Raw genomic sequence first — 14,703 nt, 5'->3', positions numbered from 1 at the left:
AAAATGAACTTGAGTAAGCCAAAATAGAGACCAAGATACATCTTTTTGGTAAAGCACATCATTCTACTGTTTACCGAAAACGTAATGAGGCCTACAAAGAAAAGAACACAGTACCTACAGTGAAATATGGTGGAGGTTCAATGATGTTTTGGGGTTGTTTTGCTGCCTCTGGCACTGGGTGCCTTGAATGTGTGCAAGGCATCATGAAATCTGAGGATTACCAATGGATTTTGGGTCGCACTGTACAGTCCAGTGTCAAAATACTGGGATTGGGTCTGAGATCTTGGGTCTTCCAGCAAAACAATGGCCCCAAACATATGTGAAAAAGCACCCAGAATTGGATGGGAAGTCCAGATCTAAATCCCATTGAACACCTCTGGAGAGATCTTAAAATTGCTGTTTGGAAAAGGCGCCTTCCAATAAGAGAGACCTGGAGCAGTTTGCAAAGGAAGAGTGGTCACACATTCCGGCTGAGAGGTGTAAGAAGCTTATTGATAGTTATAGGAAATTACTGATTTCAGTTATTTTTTCCAAAGGGTGTGCAACCAAATATTAAAGTTAAGGGTCCCAATAATTTTGTCCAGCCCATTTTTGGAGTTTGGCGTGACATTATATCCAAATTGCTTTTTTTCCTAAATTTTTTGATTTATTTCCAATACACACAAAGGGAATAAACATGTTATACCAAAATATATGTTGCTGCAATCCTTTTCTGTGAGAAATACTTCATTTTCTAGAAAATTTTCAGGGGGGGGAAGCAAAATTTACGGCCATGACTATACATTTGTGTCAAATAGACCCAAAGGCTTGATGCTTATAAAGACTCATAAATATAGACCGTAAGCCAGTGTTTCTAAACCAGCGTGCCTCCAGCTGTTGCAAAACTACAACTCCCAGCATGCCCGGACAGCCTTTGGCTGTCCGGGCATGCTGGGAGTTGTAGTTTTGCAAAAGCCGTAGGCACCCTACTTGAAAAAACACTGCCGTAAGCAGTTGTGGTCAGTGTGTGTACTGCACATGGGAACCTTTCGACAGGCCGTCTGTACGGAACAAGTTTTAGCCCGAATATTTTGTAACACAAGAAAGGACAATAAAAGTATTTGTAACGGATGCCATATCTTCCGAATGTATTATGCCTAATACACACACTTTACCTTCTATAAATACTATTATAAGAGAGCTAAAGAATGCATTCAGCAAGGCATATAGGCATGAGAGTCCAGTAACCACCTAGTTGGGTCTGTGATATTAAATCCTAGTAGAAAATTCAGTGAGTGTACCATGTAAAATAAAGGATTTGGTTCTAATATAGGAACGTCCCTTCTTCACAGCAGCCTTGGTCTTCTCCAGCCCGTCCTTGGTGCCTTCTTTTGCAGCCTTCATCAGTCTCTGCACCTATATCATAGAGCACAATACAAGTAGGTAAAGTAGGGTGGAGCCCAATGAATGGAGGAGAACGTACATCTCATGCACTAAATGAGGAGCTAGAAACTCGGGCTACATCACCTTGAGTTCATGTTTTTGTTTTAACTGTTGGACCTCTACTCCTCCCACTTTGTTTGCCACCAAATCTTTCATCTTTTTCTCGTAGTGCTGTTTTATACGTGTAAGGTCCTGAGAAAGCTATATGGAAAAATACAGTATAATCTTTATAAATAAAAATGGAACAATATAAAAAGGAGCCTTTGAACATTCTTTATTTTCCATCCTCTCCGAATAGTAAGAATGGTTCTTAAGGGATGTAACCTATGATGTGTGTGCAATCATCCTCCAGATAGAGGAAAAGTTGGGTATAGGGATCTTAAACAGGCACCACTGAGCCACTAAGATGGTTTCGGCATGGCAGATAGAGCACTACAACACCTTTCTTCTCTAAATCCGCTAGGTCCGGGCTCAAGAACCCATGCAAGGTATCTGACCAGCCTATACAACACATCTAAAGATCAATTTTGGCAGAAGTACCTTTCATATGAGTATCTAGTGCATTATTCAGCAAAAAAAGTCACTTATAGCTGGAAATCCCTTTGCCTTAAAGGGGTACTCCACTGGAAAACATTTTTTTTAAATCAACTGGTGTCAGAAAGTTAAACAGATTTGTAAATTACTTCAATTAAAAAATCTTAATCCTTCCAGTACTTAGCTGCTGTATGCTCCACAGGATTTCCTTTCTGTCTGATCACAGTGCTCTCTCCTGACACCTCTGTCCATGTCAATAACTGTCCATAGCAGGATAGGTTTGCTGTGGGGATTTGTTCATACTCTGGACAGTTCCAAAAATGGACAAAGGTGTCAGCAGAGAGCACTGTGGTCAGACAGAAAGGAAATTAAAAAAGAAAAGAACTTCCTGTGGATCATAACAGCAGCTGAAAAGATTAAGATTTTTTAATAGAAAAAAAAAATTACAAATCTGTTTAGCTTTCTAGCACCAGTTGATTTAAAAAAAAAATAATAATAATGTTTTCCAGTGGAGTACCCCTTTAACCCCTTAAGGACACAGCCCATTTTGGCCTTAACGGTGCCGACAATTTTATTTTTGTTAATTGATTAGGTTAATTAGCTAAAGTCCCGGGGTGTCCGGCGGGAGACCACTTCCGCCTGACACCCTGGGACCCCATTTGATTAACCCGACCAGCGATCGGGTGTGCATGTGTGGCGGAATTGACGGGTGCGAGGCGGGATTAGGAGGTGTGCGGCGGAAGCATCCGGCGGCGGGTGTCTGGAGGTCCGGATGATGCGGCAGGTGAGTACTTCCCCCTTACAATTTGCAAAACTGCAACTCCCAGCATGCCCAGACAGTCTGGGTTGTAGTTTACAAACATCTGGAGGACCACAGTTTGGAGACCACTGTGTAGTGGTCTCTAAACTATGGCCATCCATATGTTGGAAAACTACAACTCCCAGCATGTCCAGACAGCCAATGCATGTCTGGGCATGCTGGGAGTTCTAGTTTTGCAACATATGGAGGGCCACACCTCCGCGACCATTGGTCTGCTGCCTGCCCCTTGCTTTTTACGGGGTGTAGGTTTTTTTTTGTTTTTTTGAACTTTTTGGGGGCTTATGCGGTCCATGCCACCAGCGACTATTCTGCACAGTGTGGCCGGACCATACCTCATGTGCAGACTGCGCTGATTGCTAATCAATGAATAATTACTGATCAGCACTTTTTTGGGATACAGGCATTTTTCATTAAATTTTTTGCTTTTTTGGGGGGAGTTTGCAGTCCGGCCACACAGCGTAGAACAGTCGCTGGTAGCACTGACCACAAACACCTAAAAAAAAAGTAATAATTCACTGATCAGCAATCAGCTCAGTCTGAACATGGATTAAGGTCAGGTGGCATAGCGCAGAACAGTCGCTGGTGGCACTGACCACATACGCTCCCCAAAAAGTGCAAAAAAAAAAACCTGCACCACAAGAAAAGCCTACAATAAACATAAAAATCACTACCACTACACACTGAAATAAAGTGAAAACACTACATTTACACACTCCCCCCCCACAAAATATAAATACCCCAAAGCCTTTTTGGTGGAAGAGGCATACGCCAGGCGCTTGCCTCCGACACCAAGACCGCCAATGAGGGAGAGGAGAAAGAACCCACATTTCTTTCTCCTCCCACATCATCCTCCAGTGATGATGAGCCCCCACCCACTGCAGGGCCACAACAGTAGAGGTCCCCCATACTAGTGACCCTGTCCCCTATACAATTCCCCCAAATGCTTTCTTGTGCACATGGCAGAATTTCAACTTCAGATGTTTCTGTGGCAGAAATACCAATTCCGGAGTCCGCAGTAAGCATAGACATGTCTATTCATTCTGTGGAGTCCACACAGAAGTGCATTGCCGTCTATGAGAGAGCGCACTTCCGAGGACTCATAGTGCTGACACGTTCTGCCAGCGTTCCGCTGTCGGTGGAATGTCTGCATGGAAATTTTATGTGCGGACATTCCACCATCTGAACATAGCCTCAGCCGCCCTTATGCAAATCACTAATTTAGGCATCAGATGCGCATGGCGCTCTCTCACTTTGGGGCCCTGTCATATTTCAAGGCAACAGTTTAGAGCCACATATGGGGTATTTCCGTACTCGGGAGAAATTGTGTTACAAATTTTTTGGGGGGGGGGGCTTTTTTTTCCTTTTACCATTTCTGAAAATGAAAAAAATCTGGGCTACACCAATGGGTAAAACGGAGAAAAGGTAAAAAAAAAAAGCCCCCCAAAATAAGTAACGCAATTTCTCCCGAGTACATAAATACCCACGTGACCCCATTTTGGAAACACCACCCATCAAGGAATGTAACAAGGGGTATAGTGAGCATTTACACCCCACAGGTGTCTGACAGATTTTGGAACAGTGGTCCGTGAAAATGAAAAATGTAATTTGGAAGGGTCAATTTTTCTGACACAATGGGGGGCTTTGTAAATGCACATGGCCCCCGACTTAAATTCCAGCCAAATTCTCTCTCCAAATGCCCAATGGCACTACTTCTCTTAGGTGCCCTGTTGTGTGCCCACAAAGCCCTTTACATCCACATGGGGTATTTTATGCTCAGAAGAAATGGAGTTAAAAATTTTAGGGGGCTTTTTATCCTATTACCCCTTGTGAAAATGTGGGGTAACACCAGCATTTTAGTGAAAAAAAAAATCTATTTTTTAATTTTCAGGTCCAACTTAATGAACATTTGTCAAACACTCACTGTACCCCTTATTACATTCCTTGAGGAGTGCAGTTTCCCAAATAGTATGCCATGTAGGGTGTTTTTTACTGTTCTGCACCCATGGGGGCTTCCTAAATGCAACATGCCCCCTAAAATCCATTTCAACAAAATTCTCTCTCCAAAAGCCAAATCTCAATCTATTCTGAGCATTGTAGTGAGCTGGTAGAGCACTTTGGGGGACATTTATCAAGGCATTTAGTAGTTTTTTTTTTGCTTAAAATTGTCGCAAAAAAGTCGCACTTGCGACTACTCTCTTTTTTCTGCGACTTTTTGCATGCTCAGTGTCCTAAGCAAAAAATAAAAATCCTGCTTACCAAAGCAAAAAGTGATTTTTGACTTGCAGTGGTCAGAGATTTATCAAGTACGAAAGTCGCAAAAAAGTTGCATCGCATAAAAAAACCTACTAAATTTACTCCAGCTCAGACATGGAGCAGAAAAAGCCACTACCAAAGCAAAAAAAGAAAAATTGCTTACGTGAAAGAAATTTATCAACAGGCTGAAAGCAGTTGATGAATAAGTCGCACATAAGCAAAAAAATAGTAAGAAAAAAATAACTAAAAAAAGGAATACATAAGCAAACATTGATAAATGTCCCCCTTTATGTCCACATATGAGGTATTTCCATATTCAGAAGAGATGGGGTTAAATTTTAGGAGGCATGCCCCCCAAAAACCATTTCAGCTAAATTCTCTCTCGAAAATCCCAAAGTTGCCCCTTCCCTTCTGAGCCCTGTAGTGCCCCCGCAGAGCGCTTTACATCCACATGTGAGGTATTTCCATACTCGAGAGAATTTGGGCTACACATTTTGGGGGGCTTTTTCTCATTATACCCCTTGTAAAAATGAAAAAAAAAATGGGACTACAAGAACATGTTACTGCAAAAAATTGAGATTTTGAGTTTTCTCTTCCACTTTGCTGCTATTCCTGTAAAACACCTAAAGGGTTACCAAACTTTCTGAATATCATTTTGAATACCTTGAGGGGTGCAGTTTCTATAATGCGATCATTTATGGGGGATTTCTCACAGAATTGCCCCTCAAATCCACTTCAAACTGAACTGGCCCCTGAAAAATTAAGATTTTGAATTTTTCGAGAAAATTTTGAAAATTGCTGCTAAACTTTGAAGCCCTCTAATGTCTTCAAAAGTAAAAACATGTAAACTTTATGATGCAAACATAAAGTAGACATATTGTATATGGGAATGAATATATCATTTATTTGGAATGTCCATTTTCCTTACTAGCAGAGAGCTTCAAAGTTAGAAAATGCTAAATTTTCTAAATTTTAAAAGAAATCTTGGAGTTTTTCACCAAGAAATGATGCAAGTATCGATGAAAATTTACCACTATATTAAAGTAGAATATGTCACGAAAAAACTCTCGGAATCAAATTCATAAGTAAAAGCATCCCAGAGTTATTAATGCCTACAGTGAAGGTGGTCAGATTTGCAAAACATGGCTGTGTCCTTAAGGTCAAAACGGGCTATGTCCTTAAGGGGTTAAAGGGGTACTCCACTGAAAAAAAATAATTTCTTTTTAAATCATCTGGTGCCAGAAAGTTATAAATATTTTTAAATCATCTGGTGCCAGAAAGTTATAAATATTTTTAAATCATCTGGTGCCAGAAAGTTATAAATATTTGTCAATTACTTCTATTTAAAAATCTTAACCCTTCTAGTACTTATCAGCTGTTGTATGCTCCAGAGGAAGTTCTTTTCTTTTTGAATTTCCTTTCTGTCTGAACACAGTGCTCTCTGCAGACACCTCTGTCCATGTCAGGAACTGTCCAGAGCAGGAGCAAATCCCCAGAGCAAACCTATCCTGCTCCAGGCAGTCCCTGGCATGGACAGAGAAGTCAGCAGAGAGCACTGTGATCAGACAGAAACGAAATTCAAAAAGAAAAGAACTTCCTCTGGAGCATACAACAGCTGATAAGTACTGGAAGAGTTAAGATTTTTAAATAGAAGTAATTGACAAATATGTATAACTTTCCGGTTGTCTAGCCCTAGTAAAAATCAATATCAGATTGTTATGGGCCCGACTGGGTTGGTTGAAATGGAGTACAGTAGGTTATTCATTGTTTACCAGACATAGTGCTGAACATTTTGTACAGGCTGTGACCGGTACTGCACCCTCTAAAGCACAGTGCAAGACTTAACCAATATAAAATGAGTTGTTATTTTATAAAGTACATTTATTTGCATGCATAAATAGGCCATTAAAAAGGGGAGAGCCAAGTTTGACAACCTATCCTCTATCCACAGGATATAGAATAAGTGTCTAATTGCGGGGGTCTGACTGCTGGGAAAATCTCCACAATCTCCAGAACAGCACCAAAATCTCCCTGTGCACGGAGTGGGTCGACACGCTTCCTTCTTTCCTACCACAGGCAGCACAACACGCCCCCTCCTAGCATTCAGTACCACAGGCAGCATAACACGACCCCTCCTTGTATTCCCTACCAAAAGCAAAATTACACACTCCCTTCCTTGCATTCCCTACCACAGGCAGCACAACACCCCCCCTTCCTTACATTCCCTATCTGAGGCAGCACGACACACTCCCTTCCTTACATTCCCTACCACAGGCAGCACAACACCCCCCCTTCCTTACATTCCCTATCAGAGGCAGCACGACACACTCCCTTCCTTACATTCCCTACCACAGGCAGCACAACACCCCCCCTTCCTTACATTCCCTATCAGAGGCAGCACGACACACTCCCTTTCTTACATTCCCTACCACAGGCAGCACGACACCCCCCCTTCCTTCCATTCCCTACCACAGGCAGCACAACACCCCCCCCCCCCCTTCCATTCCCTACCACAGGCAGCACGACACCCCCCCTTCCTTACATTCCCTACCACAGGCAGCACGACACCCCCACTTCCTTACATTCCCTACCACAGGCAGCACGACACCCCCCCTTCCTTACATTCCCTACCACAGGCAGCACAACACCCCCCCCCCCCCCCCCCCATCCTTACATTCCCTACCACAGGCAGCACAACACCCCCACTTCCTTACATTCCCTACCACAGGCAGCACAACACCCCCCCCCCCCATCCTTACATTCCCTACCACAGGCAGCACGACACCCCCCCTTCCTTACATTCCCTACCACAGGCAGCACGACACCCCCCCTCCTTACATTCCCTACCACAGGCAGCACGACACCCCCCCTTCCTTACATTCCCTACCACAGGCAGCACGACACACTCCCTTCCTTACATTCCCTATCAGAGGCAGCACGACACACTCCCTTCCTTACATTCCCTACCACAGGCAGCACAACACCCCCCCTTCCTTACATTCCCTATCAGAGGCAGCACGACACCCCCCCTTCCTTACATTCCCTACCACAGGCAGCACAACACCCCCCCTTCCTTACATTCCCTACCACAGGCAGCACAACACCCCCCCCCCCCCCATCCTTACATTCCCTACCACAGGCAGCACGACACCCCCCCTTCCTTACATTCCCTACCACAGGCAGCACGACACCCCCCCTCCTTACATTCCCTACCACAGGCAGCACGACACCCCCCCTTCCTTACATTCCCTACCACAGGCAGCACAACACACTCCCTTCCTTACATTCCCTATCAGAGGCAGCACGACACACTCCCTTCCTTACATTCCCTACCACAGGCAGCACAACACCCCCCCTTCCTTACATTCCCTATCAGAGGCAGCACGACACCCCCCCTTCCTTACATTCCCTACCACAGGCAGCACAACACCCCCCCCCCATCCTTACATTCCCTACCACAGGCAGCACAACACACCCCCTCCTTGCATTTTCTACCACAGGCAGCATGAAACAGGCACAGCTTCCCTTATTGCAATCAGCTATGAATTACTCGGAAATAGTGTGGCATTTCAGAAAAACAAAACTTTAAAAAACGAGGTGGGAAATAGGGGAAAAGTCACTGGGGTGGTCCGTGCCATCTCCTCCTGGTCTATATCTATACACACATAAGGTGATGTATCAATCCAGCCCAGCAGCTGTGGACTGCTTCCCTTTAACAACATATGCATGTGACCCTCAAAATGCTGTTGGAGAATACATCCCACAACGATACATTTTAGCAGAGGGAAGGAAGGTAGCTTCAGGGGGTCTAGCTCAGGGACACGGGGGAAGATTTACCAATACCTGTGCAGAGGAAAAGTTGACCAAATTCCTACTGCAACCAATCAGATCGCTTCTTTCATTTTAGAAAAGGCCTCTGAAAAATAAAAGAAACAATCTGATTGGTTGCTATGGGCAACTGGTGATATTTTCCTCAGCACAGGTCTTGATAGATCTCCCCCATAATCTTGGCAGTCATGTCCAGTTTCTGTATTAGGAGGCGGAGGCACTCCGTAACGCAAATGGCTGGGCTTTGAATGGAAATAAGGCACAAAGTTACTGTACATGAGAAGATTTCAGGATTGGTAGGTTTTTAAGGGGCTAAAGTGAACTGCAATCTAATAAAACAAAATCACTCATCAAACAGCCATGTTTCCCTTTTCTGAGGACAGAACATGTTGTTAATGGAAAAATAAATCTCTATGAACGGGATTATCAGTCAAGATGTGTACAGGAGTTCACCGAAACATTCCTTCAGTAATACATCATTCCTTGGCCTAAAAAGGCATACTAAGCTTTGTCAGGCCATACAGCCGAGTAATCCCATCACCAGCATAAGACTACAAGTACTGGCTAGAACAGTGGTCTCAAATTCTGGCCCTCCAGATGTTGCAGAACTTCAACTCCCAGCATGCCCGGACAGCCAACGGCTGTCCGGGCATGCTGGGAGTTGAAGTTTTGCAACATCTGGAGTACCACAGTTTGAGACCACTGGTCTAGAAGGAGAGACATAGTATACATGGAGGCTTAGGGTGCACGGTAGCCTAAATCTTGGTTATAAAAATAGAAGTATTAACCTCTGGCATCGGGTACTCCACTGGAGAGAAAAACATTTCTAAATCAACTGGTGCCAGAAAGTTAAACAGATTTGTAAATTACTTCTATTTAAAAATCTTAATCCTTTCAGTACTTATCAGCTGCTGTATGCTCCACTGTTTCTGTCTGACCACAGTGCTCTCTGCTGGCACCTCTGTCCATGTCAGGAACTGTCCAGAGCAGGAGAGGTTTGCTATGGGGATTTGCTCCTGCCCTGGACAGTTCCTGACACGGACAGAGGTGTCAGCAGAGAGCACTGTGGTCAGACAGAAAGGAAATTCAAAAAGAAAAAAAACTTCCTGTGGAGCATACAGCAGCTGATAAGTACTGGAAGGATTACGATTTTTAAATAGAAGTCATTTACAAATCTGTTTAAACTTTCTAGCACCAGTTAATTTAGAAAAAAAAAATAATGTTTTCCAGAGGAGTACCCCCTTAACATAGTGAAATCCTTTCTAACATCATGCCAGAAATGCCGTAGTGTAAAGAACTGGGCCAGCAGGGCCTGGCTCTCAGCAACAGCTGGATAAGGAGGAAAAACAGAAGCTATTTTTTATGGTTTATGCCTTAAACTACTGAATAAGACAAGGGTGATCCATGGCTCCATTCCGCCATGATGACTTTTTCTGTACATGCAAATGAGCTGGCTTAGTTCACTAGGGGCATTTCCAGGCCCCAAGTGCATCGTGACTTCCGGCCTGCTTCCTCATAGCAAACGCCTGCCTTATAAATAAGGATATCCCTTCCCGTGAAATATTTATTGCGAGAGGAGAGATTTCACTTACTGCCTTCTTTCGGCGGGTACTGCCAGTTCATTTGCATATACAGAAAAACAGCCATAATGGACGAACAAAGCCACCGATTGCTAAACTGTAAAGACCTTTGTCATCAGTGTCACCCCTACTACAAGCCTATACCAACAGGTTAGTGCAGGTGATGCTGATGACAGATTCCCTTTGAAGGGGTACTCCACCCTTAGACATCTTATCCCCTATCCAAAGGATAGGGGATAATATGTCTGATCACGGGGGTCCCACAGCTGGGACGCCCGCGATCTCTGTGCAGCACCCAGCATTCGTTTAGAGCGCTGGGTGCGGGCCGCGGTAGTTGTTGCGATGTCACGACCATGCCCCCTCCGTGATGTCACACCACGCCCCCTTAATGCAAGTCTATGGGAGGGGGTGTGGCGGCTGCCACGCCCCCTCCCATAGACTTGCATTGAGGGGGCGTGGCATGACATCACAACCGCCCGGCTGTCTGCTCCAGACGTCTGGAACAAGATGTTATGAACGCTGGGACCGCGGAGTACCCCTTTATGGCTAACCTAAAGGCACTCCCATGTTTCTTTCTGTGATGCCTGCATATTAATATATGCACAGAACATTTGTTGTCCTCGTTCATCCCACCTCCCGTCACATTTCTCAGCAGTCAGTGCGGCTCCCTTCTGACTGCCGACTACATTCCCACTGTGCTCACACCCTTGCGCCCTCTATGTCGGGTAGGCATTGTCATGTGATGGTGTCACCTCACAGTAGAAGGCCATGGCTTACCAGGAGATGCTGCAGCAAACAAGGCTTCTAGCCAGAAAAAAAGGTCACATGATCTCTGTCTTGAGCAAGTGGGGGCTTGGTCGACTGGGGAGAGCATCTTTTAAACCACTTTCTGCCAGTCATTGTTTATTGAAGCAGGGAAAATGTCAGGGCACATTTAGTGCAATTGTATCAGACTATTGTAAGACTGGACATGAGGGGATAAAAAAAACAAAAAAACAGCAATATCTACTATCTGGATAACCCCATTTAGTATCTGTCATTTTAAAGGGAAATGTTTATTTTCCAATAGACACGGACATATTCCAAACACTGAATGTGGACAGTGCCGCTCCGGCAGATGCAAGATGATATCTCTCATGCCAGTTTTTAACAACTTTTTCAATCATCTGGATAAATATGGTTTTCATTTGGGGGAGTTCATGAGTTCAGTGGAAATATTTTTGGCAACAGCATTTTTGGCTGAGCATACATTCTACTTGTTTAACTGCTTATTAAAAAAATAATAATAATATAAAGATAAACGCAGAGCTCCCAGGCCTGTGTAGTACGCACAAGCAGTGCAGAAGGTATAGAATGTAAGCGGCACATCCTAATGTCGGCAGAGCTGGATACATCACCTTCTGGCTACGCCTTAAATTGCTAATGTAGTGATCAAATTTTCCCTCTTGTAAACATACATTATATTAAGTGAATATTATAGAAGCTTAGAAACAAACAGTAAGGAACATTTGTCTGAACAGCGAGCGTGACATTTGTGAATTGATTTCAGCAGTTGTGTACCATGTAATGTAATAAAAAGCCCTGGGTGGTACATTTACAATCCTTAGGATTGGAGTTCATTACAATAGCAAGCTTGTTAGCTCATAATATAGGGTGAAGAATAAAAATACACTTATTAACTCATTATCGCATAGAGAAACACATAGCAACATAGCACAGCTAACACAACAGCAGCATAAAAGGAAGAGTGGTCAATGAGTACATTATCAGCCAAGCCCAAAAATGTTTTCTTTTCATTTATCATCTTATTAAGGCTGACATAAAAGAAGTACAGGAGGGAAAACACCAAGACTATGAAGCCCTGAGGGTGGTGTCACACACAATGGCTTACATTTAAAGTTCTGCATTACAGTACTTGAAAAAATAAACTTTTTGCATTATACAGATAAGTCAAAAATGTTGATAGGTCAGGGTCTCAGTACCTAGACCCCCACCGATCCCTAGATATAGACAGGTGTTCTAAATATAGCAGCAGCAGCACGCTTCGCTCCCCAGCCCAGCACTGACTGCAGAAGGCTGGCTCCCTTATAGTCTGTGAAGCCAGTCACTTGCAACATGATGGATTGAGCTCAGGACCAGGGAGTGAAGTGCACTACCATGTGATTCAAATAGCTATGTCTAGGGATTGGTGGGGGTCTGAGCCCTGAGGCCCAGATCAATCAAAACTTTTCAAATGTCTGCATTGCATGACATGTCAAAAGTTTATTTTTTATTTTTATTTTTTATTGACAATAATGCTTTAAATATGTGCCAGAATTTTAACATGGATGTTCGATTAATCTGTTGTCTTTTTATACTGTCCAGTCTACGTTTAGACTAACTATTAGTTGCCTTAAAGGGGTACTCCGCCCCTAGACATCTTATCCCCTATTCAAAAGATAGGGGATAAGATGTCTGATCGCGGGGGTCCCCAAAGGTGATCTAGGCTGCGGCACCCCAGACATCCATTGCACGGAGCAAACTTTGCTCCGTGTCGGATAACTGGCGATGTGAGGTGGAGGCTCGTGACTTCACGGTCACACCCCGCTCGTGATGTCACGGCCATGCCCCCTCAATGCAAGTCTATGGGAAGGGGCGTGACGGCCGTCACGCCCTCTCTCATAGACTTGCATTGAGGGGGTGTGGCCGTGACGTCACGAGCCTCCGACTCTGCACCCGGCACTCTAAATGAACCCCGGGTGCAGCAGGGAGATTTTGCCATTTTTTGGCACATGGCGTTACATCTTAACCCATGGCCCTTTACAGAAGCCACTCCCTTTTTCAGGCATGATGGAAAAGTGTCTAAAAGTATCTAAACAATAATATTTTTTTTGATGGGGGGGCACTACTATCTTTGTATCAACTCCTTGTTTTGGATAAAAAGTAAATGCATAAACAAGGTGTCAACCCGGCCCTGACTTAATTCTGGGTGATCCAAAGGTATGTGTGCAGTGACATACTGAAACGAAAGGGCAGTAAAAGTCACAGACTCTGTGCATGTCCTGCATATATTATTTATTATAATTGTTTTAGGAAGATTTTGATCAGGCAGGGTTAGGGGCTGCATGTATTGGACACCTCTTTCTTCAAACAATACCAAGCAGATAATTGTACAGAGATCTCCATTTACTGCTGGAGATATTCACATTTATTTTACACATGTATCACCAACTTGTGTTATTTGTTTTGTAAACAGAGTTTCAAACTGAGCGGCAGGTTGTATTTAACACAGAAGGAAATGTTACACTATGTAGAAAACAGTAGGGGGGTGGGGGAAGGGCTGATTGGACACTTACATGTCTCTTGCTTCCTCCTCTGAGAAAAGAGTTGGGGACCCCGTGCTTTAATTCAGAGTCACTATGTTCATCATAGCTTTCAAATTCACTAGAACTCCATCCATAATCCAAAGAGCTGTTCCCAGCCTCCTCTCCATTCTCCACATCATCATAAATCATCTCATCGGGATCTAAGAATATCATGTATTAGTTTATGGATAAGGGAGAAGAAAAAGGTTGACTAAAATGCTTCAACATATAAATTCAGCACTTCATAAAATAAAGGGGTATTCTCATCTCATGAAGTTATCTGCAGAATAGAGAATAATAATCTAATTGATGGGGTTTCCAGTGGTCAGAAAATTGTTCCTGGCACAAATGGTGATCACCATGTGTTTGCAGCCAGCTCTCCATTCATAATCAACAGGGCTGACAAACATTGCCCAATGCAATTTTTGGCAGCCCCATAGAGAATGAACGGCATTCACTCGAAGCAAATATAAAAAAAAAAAGAGACTCTGACACCCTGTTCACCCTCACTTAACCTTATAACTGGGTTATAGTGCAAGTGAATAGCTTTACAAAGAGGGGTCACTTAGTTAAATCTGGGCAGTATTTGCAGAATTATGGTACTGTAATCTTTAGCTGCATCGCGTTCCAGTGAGAAATAGAGGCAGGGAGCCGGCTCACCCAACTCCCCTGCCTCCTCCATATTCTCCAACAGCCCCACTCCCTTCATTAATATGCTAATTAATTCCACGGGTGAGGACTATGCTCTCTGTGAGCTTACCAGTGCCCTACATTGGCATAATAATGAAGCAGCGGGGGCAGGCAGAGAATATGGAAGAGGCATGGAAGCTGGGTGAGCTGGCTCCCTTGCTCCATTGTGCAGAGTTACGTAATGCAGCTGAAGATTACAGATCCATAACTCTGGAAATACTGCAGGTGAACA

At 43.8% G+C, this 14,703-nt stretch overlaps 1 protein-coding gene across 5 annotated transcripts in view; it reads right to left on the bottom strand.

The window, feature by feature from the left end:
* The window catches only part of ARHGEF10 (Rho guanine nucleotide exchange factor 10), a 203,456-nt gene that overhangs the window by 115,167 nt on the left and 73,586 nt on the right, over positions 1 to 14,703 (bottom strand). For all 5 annotated transcript variants that reach the window (XM_056565682.1, XM_056565685.1, XM_056565684.1 and 2 more), the window contains exons 8-10: positions 13,773 to 13,942; positions 1,507 to 1,623; positions 1,281 to 1,395 (exon numbers count right to left, since the gene is read on the bottom strand). In XM_056565682.1, the coding sequence (XP_056421657.1) occupies positions 1,281 to 1,395; positions 1,507 to 1,623; positions 13,773 to 13,942 (402 nt within the window). The remainder of the gene's footprint in view (positions 1 to 1,280; positions 1,396 to 1,506; positions 1,624 to 13,772; positions 13,943 to 14,703) is intronic.

This window comes from Hyla sarda, chromosome 3, assembly GCF_029499605.1.
Source record: "Hyla sarda isolate aHylSar1 chromosome 3, aHylSar1.hap1, whole genome shotgun sequence".
NCBI classification, from domain to species: Eukaryota; Metazoa; Chordata; class Amphibia; order Anura; family Hylidae; genus Hyla; species Hyla sarda.
This window is presented reverse-complemented; position numbering and strand designations above follow the sequence as displayed.